Consider the following 20,638-nt stretch of genomic DNA (forward strand, 5'->3'; position numbering starts at 1 on the left):
ACTTTCGACTTGAGGCTGTTTCTCATAGGACACAAAGCTTCTGAGCTTACTCGTATATTCTTAATAAATAAACAGCGGCGATATCATCGTAAACGGACCGCTAATCTTCACGCATATTTTCTGCCGCGGTGTTTTTTGTTGTTGCAGTCAGTATCGCGTGGAATCCAAATTACACATGATCCGATAGGAGTTCGCGACGCGCTCGGTTCTTCACGCGGATGAGACGTCGTTGCGTTCTTTCTACGTCTTCACGTAACGTTACATTTGTGTTGTCGCGAATTCCATCCGGTCTGTAAAACAAACTGAAGTGCCGACGCGTTTATGTTAACTGTTATTTTGTTGAGGGGGCGAACCGGTCTCGGCTGCTCTCCCTTTGTTTGGGCCCAGGACTCGGCTGAATCCACTGGAGCTCCGTCTCAAACGTCTCATTCGACCGCGAAGGCTATTTTAGGATGGCTCCACAAAAACACGGATCTGGTGGAAACGGGTTTTATGCCAACAGCGGCGCGAGCAAAGCGGCTAATGGAGGAGCTCACGTATCGTCCGGTGTTGTGATGACTTCAGTCAAGCGACCCAAGATGGAGCAGGTCCAAGCCGACCATGAACTCTTCCTGCAAGCCTTCGAGAGTAAGTCGCTCGTGATTACAACTTTAGAAATAAATTGCTGTTTTTCGAGCATACTTAACAGTATCCGATTGCTTTCCCACCCATAGTCTTAGCTTGAGGGCTAAACAACAATACTAGTCGGGAAATTGTGTCCAGTAGTTCGCTAAATGCTTTAATAAGCTAGATAATTCACGTTAAAAGTCGTTATGTCACGGTTTGTTCACTATAGAGGGATTTAGACGCGTATTAGTTGTCTAGGCCACATCCTATATGAAAATTAGACACGTGCATCAGGAGATGGCACGTGCTTTATGGTGCTTTTACGTATTTTACAATTACATTGGGGACTTACTGTCATAAAAGAGCAATGGGCATGAACAACACAAAACCCTTCAAATCCTCACTTGCAGTTTCTCTACACTAGCTAAGACTTGCCAAAACTGCCATCTTGTTTCTTGTGTAAGAGTGTCATTTGTTCAAAAAATGGGGTTAATTTAATAGATGCTGGCATGATTTTTTTTTTTTAAAAGGGAAAAAGTGGTAGTTTCTTTGGTTATTTGCATGGCATGAGTCATTGGCAACATTGGTGTACATGGTACCTCTGCATTTCTGTTTACAGAACCAACTCAAATATACCGGTTTCTTCGCACAAGGAATCTTATAGCAGTAAGTAGACCATACGAAATGACATGCCATTCTCATTTAGACATGAACTTTTGTTGAAACCTGGTAGGCTAACTGTACGTGGCTGCCGTAACAATAGACTTGACTGGTTGATCTTTTATTTTTCCTGTTCTTTCAGCCAATCTTCCTGCACAGGTCTCTTACATATATGTCCCACAGAAACTCAAGAATAAGTTCAAAAAGGTAAAACGATTGCATGCACCTAATGTCTAAATCTCTTTGTTTGTCAAAAAGCCACACCTTCCATTTCCTTGTGCAGGCTTCATAGTTAGAAAATTTGCATGTTGACAAATGCACTGCAACTGACTGATGTAGTTGTAGTTATATAAATTGAATGAGAGGTTCATATCTCAATGAATTATTTCAGAAAATGCTTTAGCGTGAATGACCTGCTGTTCAAAGTGGAGAAGTCGAAAGTGGATCAGGAATCTCACAAGTAAGATGTTCTTGATCCAGATTTATTTCGCTCGCTCCTTTTCTGAACATGACCGCAGAAGTTTTAACTCCAGTATTGTCTTGCAGCATGGCGTCAAACCTGCAGCTCACGTTTACTGGATTCTTTCATAAAACTGGTAAGCTAACGTTAGGTTTATGTACACTGTTTTCAGCGTACACAAATAACGCTCTGATCGCATAGTGATTCTGATTTGTTGTTCAATGTATCAGAGAAGCCATTGCAGAACTCAGAGAATGAAGAAAACTCGGTGTCTGTGGAAGTACTGCTTGTCAAGGTCTGCCACAAGAAGAGAAAGGTAAAACTTTGTCGTAAAAATTAATAGCGAAATTATCTCTTAGGCTGATGATACACAGGGCAACTTTTTGAGCAATTTTGCTTGAGCACTTTCCCATTGAGAATGGATAATAAATTTCTATCTAGATTGGCCGTGGGCCCTGTGTCTTACCTGGTTGCCCGTTGACAGCAACATTGCTCAAAAAGTTGCCCCGTGTATCATCGGCTTTTTCCCCTCACAAAACAAGCTTCCTGGGCCAAAAAACCTTGTCCTTGTCTTGATACAGTATATTTGGCCATATCTGTCTGTACTGTAGGTTAATTTTTAATGGGTGTTTATGCTTGCCAACTTGCACAACTAAAAACTCAGTGAAATCGCTTGACAAGAAGAGTTTTTTCTCTTGTGTTGACATGTCTGTGTTAAGAGCATTTGATTGAACTTAATTCAGCATAGTGTAGCACAAGTCATCAAGATTTTTGGTCCCAGAAGAGAAAAGGTGCAGTCTCTCATACTGTTGTTCAACAAATTTTCTCGGGCAAAATCCAGTCATTTCAATAGGAATCCATGCAAACTGGAATTTTGTGTGAGGGGGAGAGATTTCCCCTCATAGGTTTTTCAGTGGGTTTAAGTCAATCACACACATTCAGCACACTGAAGCTGCTTGGTTTGAACAGCTCTGCGCTGTAGACATTGGACCCTTTTTGCCTCCAAATTTAACAGAAATTTCACTAATGTGACTACCTAAGGGCTAAAGATTTAAAAGTTGTAAACATCAGTCAACTTTTAGCAGTACACTAGCATATATATGGCTTCTAAGCTAACAGGTGCTTTGAACTCATGTTTCATTTCTGTTTTTCTAGGATGTAAGTTGTCCAGTAAAGCAAGTGCCTACAGGTAAAAAGCAGGTGCCTCTGAACCCAGACAGCAGTCAGACCAAGCTGGGAGCTTTCCCCACGCTGATTGTGCCCAGCCAAGAGTTTGAACCCAGTAACAGCCACATGGTGAAGTCCTACTCCCTTCTGTTCAGAGTGTCTCGTCCAGGGGGGAGAGAGCACAACGGCATGACCACCAGAGATACTAGTATGAGCTTCAGAGTCTTTAAAATAGCTTGATATAGTCTTGCACCTCAGAGTGAGTTTCGCATTTTGATGAGGCTTTTTTACCAAGAATTTGTTTTCTTCTCAGATGTTATGGAAGAGCTGTCTAACAGGAAGAAGAGATACTGCTCTAATCAGGATGATGAAGAAACTACATTTGTGGCGCAAATGACAGTTTTTGATAAAAATAGGTAAATGTTCTAGGTTAAACTGCTTGTTCTTGTAGTGTTTAATTGCTTTTTGTTTGCTTGTCCAGTTTAAGACTGATTTTTGTGTTCTTTCAACAGACGCCTCCAGCTTTTGGATGGCGAGTATGAAGTCTCCATGCAGGAGATCGAGGAGAGTCCTGTAGGCAAGAAAAGGGCAACATGGGAAACCATACTAGATGGGAAGGTCAGTTGCAGGCGTTGTTTTATTAGTCTGCATGTGGCTATTCAAGATGTTTGTATGTCGTTAAGTAGTCTTCAGACTTTTATTTGTGATCTTTACCCTGTGTTTCAGTGGCTTCCTCCCTTCGAGACCTTTTCCCAGGGACCCACGCTGCAGTTCACTTTGCGATGGACCAATGACACGGCTGACAGGGGAACGGCCCCAGTGGCCAAACCGCTTGCCACACGCAATTCTGAATCCAGCACAGTAGACAGCAGCAAGCCTAGCAATGTGAAGCCGCCACAGGCAGTAGGTAAGGTCACAAGTGCTGGTTATTGATTACAAGTGAAGATCACTAACTTTTTGGTCTTTAAAGCATAACAATTTGTGTGCAGTACTGAGGATAATGGTCATAACAATGACGTTTGATTGATTGCAGCTGTTAATGAATCAGTTGGCACTGATCTACCAGTAAGAAGAGAACAAACTCATGTTGAACCTCGTCAGAAACTACGTGTTTATTATCAGGTGAGTAACATGCATCTGCAAATTTATCTAACGATACCAAACCACACTACACACAACACGGCACTTATCAGTGATCCCAGGCCTTTAAATTGACTGTCAAAAGGGCAGGGAGTTTCCTGCGATTCTCTACATCTTTCCTCTGTAGTATCTTTCTGTTGTGCCATATCACCATGAAAGTGCTGGAGTCCATAAGTCCTTCCTTGACATTTTGCTCTGACCCATTGTTGGTCTTATATGGTGGGCTGCTGTGTGGTCACAGTCTCTTGTGTCCATCCCCTTGTTTTGTAGTTCCTGTATAACAATAACACACGGCAGCAGACGGAGGCCAGAGATGACCTGCACTGTCCTTGGTGCACGTTGAACTGCCGTAAGCTCTACAGCCTCCTCAAGCACCTCAAGCTCTCCCACAGCCGCTTCATCTTCAACTATGTGGTAAGAAACATCTCAAGGTTATGAAACTGTCACCAGACCACGTGGATTACATAGTCATAATAAATGTAATGCCACAGTGTTTACACTTGTGGGAATCGGATCTGTGAATGCCTTTTAGTTGAGCTGGGTTAAACATTCATAACCTTTGAAAAAATGACTGAATATTAGTGTTCTGACAGACAACTTGGAGAGCAACTTTGGTGTTTGGTAGAAATGTTTATAGTGATGAAGTCATTTTTATCTCACCCAGCCTCATCCTAAAGGAGCCAGGATAGATGTGTCGATTAATGAATGCTATGACGGCTCTTATGTGGGCAACCCTCAGGACATTCACTGCCAGCCTGGCTTTGCCTTCAGCCGTAACGGCCCAGTGAAGAGGACTCCAGTTACACACTTCCTTGTCTGCAGGTCTGTGTGGGTTGAAAGTGAAAGAAAGACTGAAAGTATCCAATTTAAAAAATGATTGCATCCGAGTAAAAAGTTCCACTGTTAATTTGTCTCTGTGTGTCACAATATAGTTATAATTTAATCAGAAAGTGTGTTGGATGTTGCTTAGCCATTATTTCCCCCATTAACTAATCAGTTATTTTATTTGGATTCTAACCAAAACAAATTGTTCATAAGAAATTAACGATGCATCTGGCATCAGTGCTAAAACAGCTGCTTTATATTATACAGCAGTTGAGTTAAAAATAAAACTCAAAACAGTAGTGCATTATAAATCTCAATGGATGGGCTGTGTTTGAGGTCAATTGTAAATTGGTGAATATGTGCACCTTTTACCCCGTATCAGTTGAATTCCACACTGACTACCTTTCAAACATTTGAAGTCTGTAACATTTCTACAGTACATACCGTCATGCCACCCAGGCCTGTCACAGATCTTGCATCCATTTATTTTGAATCTGGTGTTAATACGCAATGTTTTGGTTTCCTCAGGCCCAAGCGCTCAAAACCCAGCCTCTCTGAGTTCCTGGAGTCAGAGGATGGAGAACAGGAGCAGCAGCGAACGTACATCAGCGGTCACAACCGCCTATACTTCCACAGCGACAGCTGCATGCCGCTTCGACCACAGGAAATGGATGTGGACAGTGAGGACGAGAGGGATCCAGCATGGCTCAGAGAGAAGACCGTTATGGTGAGGAAGCCATCATAAGATCATTAACCCTTTGGTTCTGTTAACACAGAGTAGCATTTACTAGCTCAGATTGACTCGAGATGACAAATCAAAACTCAAGACAGATGGAGTGTCGTTTGTGAGTCTGTGCGAGACTGAATATGATATGCTTCCACTGACACCACATGTTCAAATCACATCTGAGGAGGATGTTACAGCATATCTGGCATTAAATCAATGTTAAAGTATAAAGGGTTGATTTTTAGCTGCAAAATTGCGTTGTTGTTCAGTGACCGCAGGTTTATAGTAGGGATGCACCGAATAGAAAAAACAGCAGAAAATATGAGCCCCCCCAAAAAAATAAATAAAAATATATATATATGGTGCGCAGTGCCACATCGCTCCACTCAATATTCTGCTCAAATAACGCACGACAGGAAACTTCAATGCATTATGTGTTACTTGTTGCTGTTTGCAGTAGCGCTACAGTGCTGTAGTAGAGTTCTACTGGCAACACTGCTCCCCAATGTGCTCTGCTCACATGCTCTGATGATGATAATAATAATAGCTTTGTAGAACTATACATTATTTGGATAATTAGTTTATAATATATCTGATTCTGTTGCGTAGAACTAAAATATATATTGATATTTAATATTATATTTTCAGTAAAAGTGTGGTTATTTTATTGGCTTGTTTTTAAGTTAGTATCAGTAAAATTGAGAATATTATTCATTAATATAATAAATAATTATTACAAAGTAGTTTCTGTTTTCGGCCTAGTGCATCCAGCATTTTCATTTCGGTGCATCCCTAGTTTATAGCACCCTCTAAATCTAAAATTGCAAACATGTTTTATGTAGCATTTACCATTTTAAATGACTTTGATCATCTTCACTACCCCTTAGCAAATCGATGAATTCATGGATGTCAATGAGGGAGAGAAAGAGGTCATGAAATTGTGGAACCTGCATGTAATGAAACATGGGTATGTTGTTTTTCTCTTCTACTTCACCCCGGTCCTTTCTGTTTAAAGTTTGTTGTATTGAATCAAACCTCTCCTGTTAAACGCAATCCTTGTTCTGTATATTACAGTGGCCTGGATACTCTCCTCGTATCACCTTACAATGTTACGTGAGTTTATCTCTCAGAGCTTGATCACATTTCTGCCAGTAATTCGCTTCTTTCTTTCCATGCAGATTGATAGCTGACAACCAAATGAATCAGGCCTGCTTGTTGTTTGTGGAGCAGCACAGCACCACCATCATCGAGAAGAATCTTTGCCGGAACATTCTGCTCCATCTGGTCAGCATGCACGACTTCGGTTTAGTAAATACAGTGACCATAGATAAGGCCATGGCTCACCTGAAACGGCAAAAAGACGGGCAGGAGCAATCTAAAATGCAAGACGATGCTGATGGTGGGTCCAGCTGCGATGGTGAAGCCAGTGTATCAAGTTTAGTCAACACCCAGAATCACTGAAACCTCCTCCTCACACTCTGCGTTGAATTGAGTGTCAGCGGGCATGAGACGCCCCCTGGATCTGAGAGCCACCATATTCTGCTCACTCACAGGGTTAAAGCTGATGTCGAGTTAGAAGCAGGTTATGTGGTTCGATGGCCCCATACTCTGCAGATCATGATTTTGGCCTGATGTTATCAGAGTTCAAAGCAACTCTTTATTAGGTTCAAATTACTTGAAGATGCCATTAGTCTTTATGATGGACTGTACAAGCAAGTCAGATTTTTCTCTTCCCACACAACCCTGTAGCTCTAGTACATTTTTAGCACTTGTTTTGGGTGCCTGTTTTTAAAAGGACTATGGAAAGATTTTTTTTAATATATTTTGATTATTAATGGATGGAAATGGCTCCTACAAACTTGCTTTTACTGCATATTTTTCACAGGGGTTTATGAACTCATTCTGAAAACTTTAACATTTTAGTTTTGCTTGTGTATAGTTTCTTTTCATAATTTTGTGTGTGGAGTTTTTCATCCTAAGTTTTTTTTTTTTTCTCCCTTAGTATCCACTTTAATGTTGCACCACACATGAAAACTCCTAATGAGTTTTTCTTTTTCTTTGAATCTCTGATTGAAGAACGAGCATCAGTGCCGCAGGCCACCTGCGTCTACACTGCAGAGTTTATCAGAGCCTTAATTTCACTGACCTTGCAAAACACACACAGAGGAACAGGGTACTACAACACGGTGGGGTGGCGAAGCCTTGCAGAAATGTTTACACTTGCCTTACTCATGGAAACATGGACTCTAAGCAGGGTTTGAACTTTTGGTCTAAATCAGTGTGAAAAGGTTTCATTTATTCTTGTTTGAATAATTTCAATGACACTTTACTGCACACAATATTGTGTCCAGTTCCATACATTAGTTTTATCATGGTGCATTTGCTCTGGTGTGTCCATCAGTTTATCTCGTTTCCACTTGTCCTTCATGGTGCCCATTTGTTTGATTTTTCAGGTGTTTCTGAGGAAACCTGTTGTAACGTGTACATAAGTTTAGTGATATTACATGATGGCTTTGCTGAAGGGGACTGCATTCCAGAAGGAATATTATTTTAGACCAAAGTGAAATGGCTATAATGTTTGTGTAGTTGGTTTCAAATCAGAAATGTAAGTCTTTATAGTTGTTTTATTTTTATTTTTTGTTGTTGTTGTATGCATTGATTTTAAAAGAAAGGGATCTGTTTGTGAATCATTACTGCTTTATTTCGCTACAACTGTGCACTGAGTTAAATGTTTTTGGTCAATATTGGAGATCAATTAGTCAACTGGCTGAAGCTGTTGTCTAATTGCAAATTTTTGCATAACACTCAATACAGCAACAAATTAAACAAGATGTGGATTACTGATATAAAGTAATGTCAAAAACGATATTTATATCTTGAATATGAACATTGAAACCTGCTTGAGTTTCTGAATTATGCTGAAACGTGCTTGAGGTTGCTCTTTATTTAAAATAAAGATTTTTTTGTTTTACAATTGATACCTCACAAGTTGATGATTTCTTTAATGCTTTTCTTTTGAGTAAACTTTAACAAAACAAAAAAAAAAATCAAGAATTTTTCGAATTGTTCCAAACAATTTATTAAATCGCAAATGTTTAAATGTTCAGTTGTATTCTTACAGCTGTACTGCAATGGCACAGACAAAATGAGGTAAATATACATTAAACGGTCACAGTTTTATAAATATAGCAGGCCTATAGATCAGACCTTTCATAGATTAATCTGCGTAGAGTTACAAATGTTCTCTTCTGCAGTGAGGAATTACATAGTACCTTGTAATTGATGTTCTTTTATCTCAGGAACATGTGAATTGGGTGCTTGTTCTCTCATTTTGTCAAATGCTTTTCCTCTGAAATCTCCAACCAACGCATTAGAAACATTACTGTAAGGTGAGCCAACTGATAAAAACATGGAGTGGTACAGTAAGACAGGTTATGCTTGTAAAAATGAACATAAAAAAAAAGATCACCATAAAATGGCACAACACTTAAGCTTAGTGCGAATTATCACATTTCTGTGGAAACATATTGGTATCTACTGATCAATATTATGTTGCCGAAGTTGTGAACAGGCCGACACAAACACTCTACCCTGTGATGTAAAAATGAAAAACAGTACTTTCTAAATGGGAACACAGAGTACCAGGCAAACACAAATTAAATACTAGTTGTTATATGCCATCTCTAAATGTTACTGTCCTAAATCAAACGACATTCAGCTGGTTGAACAGACTAAAAGTTCTAACGATACATTCTCCACTTCTGACTTGAGAAAACTCAAAAGCAGAAAAGATTGTCTGAGCGTAAAAGATTCAGCTTCATCGTTCGTTATAAAGCGTTTTTTTTTCCTTACATTTTTGAGCAGTTTTGAGTGCCTTTGATATCTGAATGCTTCACAGTAGATTCTTTTATGTGGTAAACCAGACCAGCATGCTTTGCAACTTCACACCTGCAGCTAAAAACTTTATTAGACTCCTCTAACATGTAACAGTCTCTTTTACAAATATTTACTGTTATGCAAATACCACAACACCTGTCCATCTGTAATGAGGTCAAAGAGTAGTGGTTGGCATCATACCTCAGAACAAATTTTAATGTTATTCTGCAGTGAAATGTGGTGCTGATAATAAGAAAATGGGCAAATGTGACATTTGAACACTGTAAGCACTTGGGAAGGTTGATAACATTAAAGAAATTTGAGGTCTTAAATTCCAGCAGACTGGATCTTTCATCAAGCAATAATCAAAACACCAGCACTTTCCATCCAGGGTGCGTGAAGGAGCAGCCAAAGAAAAGGCTGTCCACCACCTGATCCAGCAGCCAATCAAACACCACTTCCCTGTTCCCTGAGCCAATCGTCACCCTCAGCTTAAAGTTTCCACCATCGCTGGGGTTGTTATTGTTGCTCACAGGAAAGAGGTTGACTACTTCCATGTCAAAGGTCACAGAAGAGCCAACAGTGATGGCTGGTAGCTGGTTGGTCATCTCTTTTCCATTCACAAACACGGCACCTGGAAAATGGAAATAGTCTGTTAATTTCTTTTAATCAGCTTCAACTATCCATTTCAGTGAATCATTTTAAAATTATGACTTAAACGATTCATTTGAGTCATTGCTCATAAATCTACCAGACAACTCGAGTGTTTATTTAATTGTTTTAGCAATAAGCACTAATACTTACCTACTGTACTAATATTGAACTGATTACATATAATTTTGGCTTGTGTTCACTTTGTTAACACAGTGTTGAATTTAAGCCTTGATTATTACTAGATTTTTACTATACCTTTTTTTCTTTAATTAAACATTTTAAAGTCAAAATGATGTTTCCCCCATCTCAAAGAAAAATACTTCAAGCCATTTTCAAGCCAAGTTTCATTTTCTAGAAATAATCATTTGTAATGTTATTAAAAGATTTCTATTAAAAAAATGCTGTTCTTTTGAAGTTTCTATTCTTCAAAGAATCCTAAAAAAATGCTCACACACACAGATTTTATTTTTGGCATTTTTGCCTTTTATTACTATAGGACAGTATAGATTTGAAGTTGGAGAGAAAGAGGGGGGATGGGAACGTGAACGGGAAAGGTCCTTGAGCTGGGTTTCGAACTCGGGACGCCCGTAGCGCAACGGCGTTACATGTCGGCGCGCTGCCCACAAGGCTATCGGCACTGACTGAAATATTACACGTTGATGAAGACTGGAGTAATGGCTGCAGAAAATTTTTACAAATATATTCAAATAGAAAAAAAATTATTTTAAATTGTAATTATTTTATAATATTGCTGTTTTTACTGTATTTTTGATCCAATAAATGCACCCTTGGTGAGCAGTTTTTGACTTTTTCAAAAACATGAAAAAATGCTAACCAACCCCAAACATACGAACAATAATGTATATACTGAACATCTTGAAAAGGTGTATAAATATTATGTTAGTTGAACTATATTGTCCTGTTCATACCGTTAGTGGAGATGCAGACAGCCTGATCCCTCTGCAGTGAATCTGTGTCAGTTCTGTTGTCTGCACACACACCCAAACTGTCACGCTTATCTGTCTGTCCAGCAGCTGTGATCCTGCAAACAAACAAATGACAAAGCCAAATATCAGACACAACAAGTGAGACATACGATAAGCATGCTGATATTTGTTTCTGTAAAAATTTTATTTGCGATGATTCTGCATCTCTCCGTTGTTTTTTAATAAATTAATTGCTATATGTGTAATATGATCTTAGCCTATTTATAGTGTCCCACTTTCATATAGCCCACATTTGATTTGCTATGAGATTATGTGGAAGAATAAAAATGCTGATGTACTTGAAGGTGAGGGTCTGGCCACAGAAGTACGAGGGGGAGTTGGAGTACAGAACACCCCCGTGACCAGGCGATGAGTCATTGCGCATAGCGATGTTCTTCCTACTGCTCAAAATGTAACCATCCACGCCTGGAAGCCATTCTGTCAATGCACAATAAAACAACATTCATGAAACACGTTCACATTCCATGGAGGTGCTTTATGAGGCATTTCCACAGAAATTCGTACATCATTTACTCACCCTCAAGTAGTTCCAAACCTGTATGAATTTCCTTCTTCTGTTGAACATAGAAGAAGATATTTTGAAGAATGTGGGTAACCAAACTGGTCCCCACTGACGTCCAAAACTACTACTTGAGGCTGAGTAATTGACAGAATTTTCATTTTTGGGTGAACTATCCCTTTAAGAAACCCAGTGTAACATTAGAGAATGCTAGGTTTCCTTCAGTCTGTACCGTGGGGTGCAAGTGTGGTGTAGCCGGTCTGCGGGATGCTCCACGGGCTCCATTCGGTTCGGCCCTCTCCTCTGGCGCACACACGAAACAGGTGGTCGATGTGCGGGTCAAGCTGGAGCACCAGGAACTCGGTGTCTTTTCCAATGTACGCGTCCTCATACTGAGAAGAGTTACCACGACGGTACTGCAACCGGTAGTCCTGCGGGGCGAAGTCATCGTCCACCTACACGCAAACAGCAGGCATTACCAAAAGGGCCATGTGGCGCTGAGAATGTCTGATGGACTTGAACAGGGGAGTCCAGACTCACCTTACACCAGCGCACCAGCACACCGCCCGGTCTCTCCACCAGCTCCTCAATCTGGACGGGCGGATGAGAGGCCACGCTGGCGTGCCGAGCCACGTGTGTACGAAACATATGCAGCAAAGAGTCGTCCAGCTGCGCAGACAGACACGGCACGTCCACCAGCGCAGGTACCTCGGGCAGACTGACGACAACATGTTTTTACTAATACTGTATCTGTTTGTGACTATACATAAATCTTAGGGAAATCACTCTGCAAGGCACATGAAGTAACCAAGTTTGAATAAAGTATCACAAAACATGCTGACAAATTTTTAAAATTCATTTCATTTATTTTTTACGGAGCCCTGCACATGACATGCAGGGGAAGAAAAAAACAAACAAAAAAAAAAGTAAAATCATGCGCGCAATTTACTAGGGATGTAATGTTGTCAAAATCTCACGGTATGATAATATTTTAATATGAAGTCCACGGTGCAATATTTATTGCGATATTTAAAAAAACTAAAGAAAGAGAAATGAAGACTTGGGGAAAATTTTTTATTTTGTGCATTTTAAAGTGAAATGCTGTAATTATCTGCCGTGAAAATAAAGCATAACTGGTGGCCATTGCGTTCCCAAACGCACGCTAAACTCACAGCACATGCAATAAACGAGTTCACTGCATCCGCCGTGAGCTGAGCGGTTTTGAGGTGTGGAAAACACAGCATCAAGTGCCTTAAGCCATATTGTGCTTTCAATTTTAGTTTGACAGATACTGTGCCAAAGCATAATGTCCCAAAACACAACTTTAAAGACCTTTTATGTTAGAATCAGAAATGTAAATGTATTTTTAAAACTACACTTTTTGCCCGAAAGACCTATCGTTTCATATCGTCATGTGACCACGATGATATCGCGATACCACGATATTGATAATACCGCTACATCCCTACAATTTACTAGTTCGTTCTCTCGCTTTGCGTAAATCGTGTGCAAGACATAATAATTCGTACCGTTTCCTGTCTCCATTCTCATAAACTGATGTAGATGCTTTTCACTTAAAATGATCCATGCAATGCTGCAAGCTTTTGAGAATGTGTGTATAACCAACTCAAAATAAAACCCAATTAAAGTATCTCTGTCCAGTGTGCACACAATTCACTTAAAATGAGAGCACAAATTATATCAAGCACACAATTTATTTAAAAAGAGGTAACAATCATGTGATCATATCTGGTCATATTTGCCAGAGTTACTTCCTGTTTTTACAACTGATGAAGGTGTTTGGATAGACACCGAAACGTCTTAAGCTTTTTACAGTCCAGTGATTTTAATAAAAATTTAAATTTTTTGGAACAAATTATTATATTGAGGGCACAATTTATTTAAAACGAAGGAACAAATGATTATATCGAGTGCACGGTTTACTTAAAATGAGGGAATGAATTAGTAAATTGTGCACACAGTTGACTTTTTTTTTCTTCCTGTATGTCAAGTGCAAAGCTCTATTAATTTTTTCATTATTTTTAAATATGTATTATTCTGTTCTAATTTAATTTTATTGTTGGCTATTTTAGGTAATATTCATGGAGTTTAAAACCAGAAATGTGTAGCGTGTATTTTCCCAAAATCTATGAATTCAGATTAAACAACTTATTCATGATTTGCCCCATTTAATGAATTGCCCCATTTAATAAATCTTAATTCAAGTTCCTTTGTGGATATTATGCAAAAGTTATTGTAAAAATTATTAAAACAAATCTGAACATAATTTTCTTGCAGACAAAGTCAGCATGCAAGGTATCACACTGGTCTCATGCTAACACATTAACATTTAAAACTATCCAAACACAAAGATCCTCCTTTAGACTTAAAGGAGAGTTTAAGGCCTGTTCACACAAAGGATGATAACTATAACAAAAACTGTAAAGTTTCTTCATTCTACGTGAAGAGGGAATATGACAAACTATAAAAGCAATGACAGCCAATCAAAATCCACCTGACTTTAAAGCGCTTGAGCATTTAAAGCGGTAGATGAAAAAACTGCAGTGTTTTGTTACCGTGAACACGTTTCTCATTCTTTTTCACAAACTGAGGGATGAGTCATTATTACTCCCTGTTGTATTTGTTCTCTTATAATGAGGCTTAATTGACAAAATGAGTATTAAAGATCAAGAAGGATCATTCTAAAGCACTTTCAAAAAGTCTAAAACACTTTCAAATTAAATATCTTTCAAAAGTGTTTATTTTAAAATACAAAAGTTATTTTTTAAATGGCATCCACAATGCCATAATTATTGCTGTAATGACTGTGGGCATGTTAAAACTTGATCCTGGGGTGCATTTTAATTATGTAAAATGAATCATAGCTAAGGCAGCATGGTTTTATAAAGCTAAGCTTGGGTGATTCAGCACACCCCTGCTGGTACGGTTGCCATCTTTCCGTGAAACTTTTTGAGCAGATGTGTCACGAAATCGATGAGTCAGAAAACCAGGCATTAGTAAAGGTTAGTTGACATGATTTTTTTTTAAATGAGTGCTTTAGTAATTATGTGAATAATGTTTTCTGAACTTCAGGAAAAGAAGGCTTTGCTTTCTGTGTTCTCCATGTATTCAGTGTTTCTAGACATGAATTGAGAGTGACAGTGTGATATCAACCTCTTCTCCGTTCACTGGCCCAGTTGAGGTTTGTTAAGTGAATGAGTCTGTGAGCTCCTCACCTGTCCAACTGGATCTGCAGGGCTTTCTTAGTGAAGCTGCCCAGCTTGTCCTCCTTCTCATTTATGCCACAGCGGATGGCAGCCTCCCCTGAGGGGACAGTCATGTTATTACATTTATAACTGAATGTTAGGGGCAGTAAAAATCAAACAGTAGCAAATATAATCAAATGAGCTCTATAGGAAATTACAGCAACCAAGATGTTGTATGGTTTTAGCACTGTTTGTGTTAAACAGCTAACAATTTAATAGCTGGCAATTATCCAAATGGCAGGGCTCAGCAAAAACCTACAGCAAAACGTGTGTGTGTGTGTGTGTGTGTGTGTGTGTATACACTGAACAAAATTATAAACGCAACACTTTTGTTTTTGCCCCCATTTTTCATGAGCTGAACTCAAAGATCTAAGACTTCTTCTATGTACACAAAAGGCCTATTTCTCTCAAATATTGTTCACAAATCTGTGTTAGTGAGCACTTCTCCTTTGCCGAGATAGTCCATGCACCTCACAGGTGTGGCATACCAAGATGCTGATTAGACAACATGATTATTGCACAGGTGTGCCTAAGGGGTGGGCGCTATACCGGTATTAAAGGGATAGTTCACCCAAAAATAAAAATTTTATGTTTATCTGCTTACCCCCAGGGCATCCAAGATGTAGGTGACTTTGTTTCTTCAGTAGAACACAAACAAAGATTTTTAACTCAAACCGTTGCAGTCTGTCAGTCATATAATGTAAGTCAATGGGCACACAATCTTTGAGAGTAAAAAAAAAAAATGCACAGACAAATCAAAATTAAACCCTGCGGCTCGTGACGATACATTGATGTCCTAAGAGACGAAACAATCGGTTTGTGCGAGAAACTGAACAGTATTTTTATCATTTTTTTACCTCTAATACACCACTATGTCCAACTGCCCTGAGCACGTGCACGGCATCCGGTGCGTGATGTCTGTATGTGCTCTGGCGTAGTTAGTTAACTTCAAGCGAGCAGGCTCAGAAGTTGGGAATATGTGACAAGTCAACACTCCCGGATGAGTTCGCGCAAGCAAACATAATCTTTTAGGTTTAAGTCGGTTTGAACAATCAGGATAAGCGCAAGTAATTACCATTTTGATTAGACGTCATACCCACAATCTCTGTGCACTGTGTAAACAATGAGTGACGTATACGCGCGACAGATCGCTTCCGGCGCTTGCGTGTATTAGAGGAAAAAAATGATAAAAATATTGTTAAGTTCCACGCACAAACCGATCGTTTCATGTCTTAAGACATCAATGTATCGTCACGAGCCGCAGGATTTAATTTGGATTTGTCTGTGCATGTTTTTTTTACTAAAGATTGTGTGCCCATTGACTTGCATTATAGGACTGACAGACTGCAACGGTTTGAGTTAAAAATCTTTGTGTTCTACTGAAGAAACAAAGTCACCTACATCTTGGATGCCCTGGGGGTAAGTAGATAAACATCAAATTTTTATTTTTGGGTGAACGATCCCTTTCCGGTAGTCCCCTGTGACTACCGGAATTACGCTGAGCCATGATATGGATTTTGCTATACCGTGGATACCGTTACATATTCATGGAACACGGACCCAAAGAGAGAAAATACTGTAGAAGGCAGCACAAGATCACTGTTCACAATGCTCGAAATATAGGAAGAAAAATATAAATAATGCATTGGGGGCAGGGGGTTAATATGAATGAGTATCTGAAGGGAACTCTCTTCAGAAAACTTTAGAAGGCATTTTCTTTTTCTCTTACCTCCGTGACCGTGTTCATAAGCACAGCACAGAGCAGCTTTATTTACAGCGGTAACCAAAGGAACGCTAAACTGAGGCCATAAGCGCCATCTGCTGTCAGAGTGAATTTGCATGTTCTTTCAGTCCATTTGCTGTTTTTCTTTTGCACAGGTGTTTTATGTAGCATAATTTCACACATTTAAAGTCAGACAATTCTATTTTTGCCTTAGATCTTGAAATCATGTTTTTTTCCCTTCTAGATATATAAGGTTAAAATACATATGCCTGTAATTTAACATATACATATACATATGCCTGTGATTCCAATTTTTTCCCCCTCTCATATCGCGATATAATATCGATATCGTCTGGACAGTGGAAAATACCGTGATATGAATTTTAGCTCATATCGCCCACCCCTAGTGTGCCTTAGGCTGGCCACAATAAAAGGCCACTCTAAAATGTGCAGTTTTATCACACAGCACAATGCCACAGATGTCGCAAGTTTTGAGGGAGCGTGCAATTGGCATGCTGACTGCAGGAATGCCCACCAGAGCTGTTGCCCGTGAACTAAATGTTCATTTCTCTACCATAAGCAGTCTCCAAAGGCGTTTTAGAGAATTTGGCAGTACATCCGACTGGCCTCACAACCGCAGACCACGTGTAACCACACCATCCCAGGACCTCAACATCCAGCATCTTCACCTCTAAGATCGTCTGAGACCAGCCACCCGGACAGCTGCTGCAGCATAACCAAAGAATTTCTGCACAAACTGTCAGAAACAGTCTCAGGGAAGCTCATCTGCATGCTCGTTGTCCTCATCAGCGTCTCGACCTGACTGCAGTTCATCGTCGTAACCGACCTGAGTGGGCAAATGCTCACATTCGATGGCGTCTGGCACTTAGGAGAGGTGTTCTCTTCACGGATGAATCCCGGTTTTCACTGTACAGGGCAGATGCAGACAGCGTGTATGGTGTCGTGTGGGTGAGCGGTTTGCTGATCTCAACGTTGTGCATTGAGTGGCCCATGGTGGCGGTGGGGTTATGGTATGGGCAGCCGTATGTTATGGACAACGAACACAGGTGCATTTAATTGATGGCATTTTGAATGCACAGAGATACCGTGACGAGATCCTGAGGCCCATTGTTGTGCCATTCATCCACGACCATCCCCTCATGTTGCAGCATGATAATGCACGGCCCCATGTTGCAAGGATCTGTACACAATTCCTGGAAGCTGAAAACATCCCAGTTCTTGCATGGCCAGCATACTCACCGAACATGTCACCCATTGAGCATGTTTGGGATGCTCTGGATCGGCGTATACGACAGCGTGTTCCAGTTCCTGCCAATATCCAGCAACTTCACACAGCCATTGAAGAGGAGTGGACCAACATTCCACAGGCCACAATCAACAACCTGATCAACTCTATGCGAAGGAGATGTGTTGCACTGCGTGAGGCAAATGGTGGTCACACCAGATCAGTGGTGGTCAGTAACGAAGTAGCTTTACTTCATTACTGTACTTCGAGTGTGCCTCACATGTCCTGAAAAGTGAAGCTGCAGGCTCTTTCATCGCCCCCTGGTGGCTGGGTGCAGTACAGGTCATAAACCCCGCCCTCTCCATGTAAAGGAATTGGACTTGAGTCAAAATAAAAAAATAAATTACACTTCCAATACAATTTTCCGAAATATGGTGTTGGTCTTTAAGGTAGTTGTTATCACGCTAATATATGTTCAATTGTTCATTTTTGTGATAAGTTTAATTTTAACTAGAAATTTGACACTATAAAAACGGGGCATGTCGTTATGGTTGATTGGGTCTGCGGGAGTTTGGGCTTTTACTTTTACTTCACTAGATTCCAAAGCATAAGACCGTACTTTTTACTTTACTACATTTCATAAAACATATAGTTACTCCTTATAATATATCACGTGCTCTGAGACGCAGAAGCGGTGTCTGATTCATGAACAAACTGATTCTTTTCAATGAACCTGTTAAATCGGATTGCAAATCGCAACAAACGATTCATTTGCGAATTGGAATGATCCAATTGCAGCTGTTCTCGAGTCGACAACTCACTGATTCAAATAAACCGTTTAGAGCGAGTCTCCATTGAACTGAACTCACAAGTAAGAACCGGGAGATCTTGTGATGCTGCGAAAAGTAAGTTACTAATGTCGAATTTTAGGATTAATTATTGTAACTGAAAATCATATTTAGGTCAAAACTGTCAGTTGTTTGTGAACTAAATCTGCTGTAAAGGGTGATCTATTTAAGCCCACTGAAATGCTTGAATGCAGACAGATCAATGACAGTGTTTTAGGTAAAAAAAACGACATATGAATGTTTATTCATAACCATACTGAAAATAAGTGAATATTGTTAGCTGATGCTAACTGTCTAGCTAACAAGCTTGCTGGTGCTAAGTTGAGGAAATGTTTAGATATAAAGTCCAAATATTTTTATTTGGGAAAAAGAAAGGATGTGATGTTCAGAACATGGTAACTACAGTAATTATAAAAGTGGGAAGTGATGCCCTCAGACAAGGTTTGTGAAGAAAAAAAATATAATTATATTTTCCTAATCCCAGGTATTTTGAGCAGTAGGATTATAAAAATATGTGCTAATATAAAATGAAATTAAGTAGTCTATATAAAATTGCAAAATAAATCTATCAATCAGTACTTTTTTACTTAAGAACATAAAAAAATTGAGTACTTCTGTACTTTCACTTGAGTAAAATTGAAAAAGCAGTATTTTTACTTTTACTGGAGTAATATTTTATAATACGTATCTGTACTTTTCCTCAAGTACTTGATTTGTGTACTTTGTCCACCACTGCACCAGATACTGACTGGTTTTCGGATCTTTAAAACCATTCAACATACATACATACATACATACACACACATATATATATATAAATAAATGTATAAAAAAAATTATGAATAAACTAATTGTTTTTATTAACAAATGTATTAAATACATTAATTTAATTTCTTTTAAAAAATCATCATAAAACAAGAATTCTTTTTTTTTATTACATAAAAAAAATATTGATCTAAACTCTTTTACACTTGCTCTGAGCATTACAGGGATAGTTGACCAAAAAATGAAAGTTCTGTCTTTAATTACTCACTTCATGATGTTCCATAATATTAAGATATTTTTGATGAAATCCGAGGGCTTTCTGACCCTCCATAGACAGCAATGCAACTAACATGTTCAAGGCCCAGAAAGGTAGTCCATTAAAATAGTCCATGTGACATCAGTGGTTCAACTGTAATGCTATAAAGCTACGAGAATCCTTTTTGTGTGCAAACAAAACTTTATTCAACAATTTCTTCTTTTCTCATGCATATGTTGTGGTACTGTCGTGGAACGAGTACTAAATGACAGAATTTTCATTTTTGAGTGAACTGTCCCTTTAAGCCATCTTTAATCGCTGAACCTTGAATAGCCACATTTTCACACAGTTTGATTAGATACTTTCAGATAATAAAATTGCTGCTATTCAACCATTTATTAAGCAAATGTCCAGTTTGATTTTGTATCGTACCACTGACATAGTCCTACAAGCTGACATAGCTGATCCCTGTCTTGCACAAGGCTAAATCTAATTTCCTGATCTGATAAATACCTTCTCATAACAAATTATGGTCTTTACACTGCAAAAAATGCTTTTCTTACGTAGATTTTTTGCCTTGTCTAAAAATTCTTAAATCAAGAAGGATTTTAAAGACAAGCAAAAATTGTCTTGTTTTCAGAAAAAAAAACTAGTCAAAATTAAGTGAGTTTTTCCTTAGAACACGCACAATAATCTACGAATGGGGTAAGCAAAATAATTTTATTTCAAACAGAAAACAAGATTATTTTGCTTACCCCATTGGCAGATTATTTTGCTTGTTTGAAGCAAAAACTCACTTAATTTAGAATTATTTTTTCTGAAAACAAGACAATTTTTACTTGTCTAGAATATCCTCCTTGATTTAAGAATTTTTAGACAAGACAAAAAATCTTTGTAAGAAAATCATTTTTTG

At 38.9% G+C, this 20,638-nt stretch overlaps 2 protein-coding genes across 3 annotated transcripts in view; one reads left to right on the forward strand and one right to left on the reverse strand.

Annotated features, from left to right (window-relative positions):
- Positions 1–8,563, forward strand: suz12a (SUZ12 polycomb repressive complex 2 subunit a). 2 transcript variants are annotated; one of them, XM_058768596.1, is made up of 16 exons: positions 1–627; positions 1,226–1,272; positions 1,409–1,473; positions 1,658–1,726; positions 1,813–1,862; positions 1,957–2,042; positions 2,882–3,101; positions 3,207–3,309; positions 3,406–3,511; positions 3,620–3,800; positions 3,927–4,015; positions 4,304–4,447; positions 4,698–4,855; positions 5,387–5,585; positions 6,473–6,552; positions 6,660–6,906. In XM_058768596.1, exons 1-16 carry the CDS (start codon positions 453–455, stop codon positions 6,700–6,702), a joined length of 1,815 nt encoding a protein of 604 aa, XP_058624579.1. In that variant the 5' UTR covers positions 1–452; the 3' UTR covers positions 6,703–6,906. The 2 variants fall into 2 exon arrangements, with proteins under 2 accessions (XP_058624579.1, XP_058624578.1); XM_058768595.1 differs by having other exon boundaries at positions 2–627; positions 6,764–8,563.
- Positions 7,566–20,638, reverse strand: part of crlf3 (cytokine receptor-like factor 3) — a 21,461-nt gene continuing 8,388 nt past the window's right edge. The window contains exons 4-9 of the mRNA XM_058768598.1: positions 14,858–14,945; positions 12,162–12,339; positions 11,854–12,076; positions 11,401–11,539; positions 11,045–11,157; positions 7,566–10,095 (exon numbers count right to left, since the gene is read on the reverse strand). Coding sequence (XP_058624581.1) covers positions 9,827–10,095; positions 11,045–11,157; positions 11,401–11,539; positions 11,854–12,076; positions 12,162–12,339; positions 14,858–14,945 — 1,010 coding nt within the window. The 3' untranslated portion in view covers positions 7,566–9,826. The remainder of the gene's footprint in view (positions 10,096–11,044; positions 11,158–11,400; positions 11,540–11,853; positions 12,077–12,161; positions 12,340–14,857; positions 14,946–20,638) is intronic.

This window comes from Onychostoma macrolepis, chromosome 03 (genome assembly GCF_012432095.1).
Source record: "Onychostoma macrolepis isolate SWU-2019 chromosome 03, ASM1243209v1, whole genome shotgun sequence".
NCBI lineage: Eukaryota > Metazoa > Chordata > Actinopteri > Cypriniformes > Cyprinidae > Onychostoma > Onychostoma macrolepis.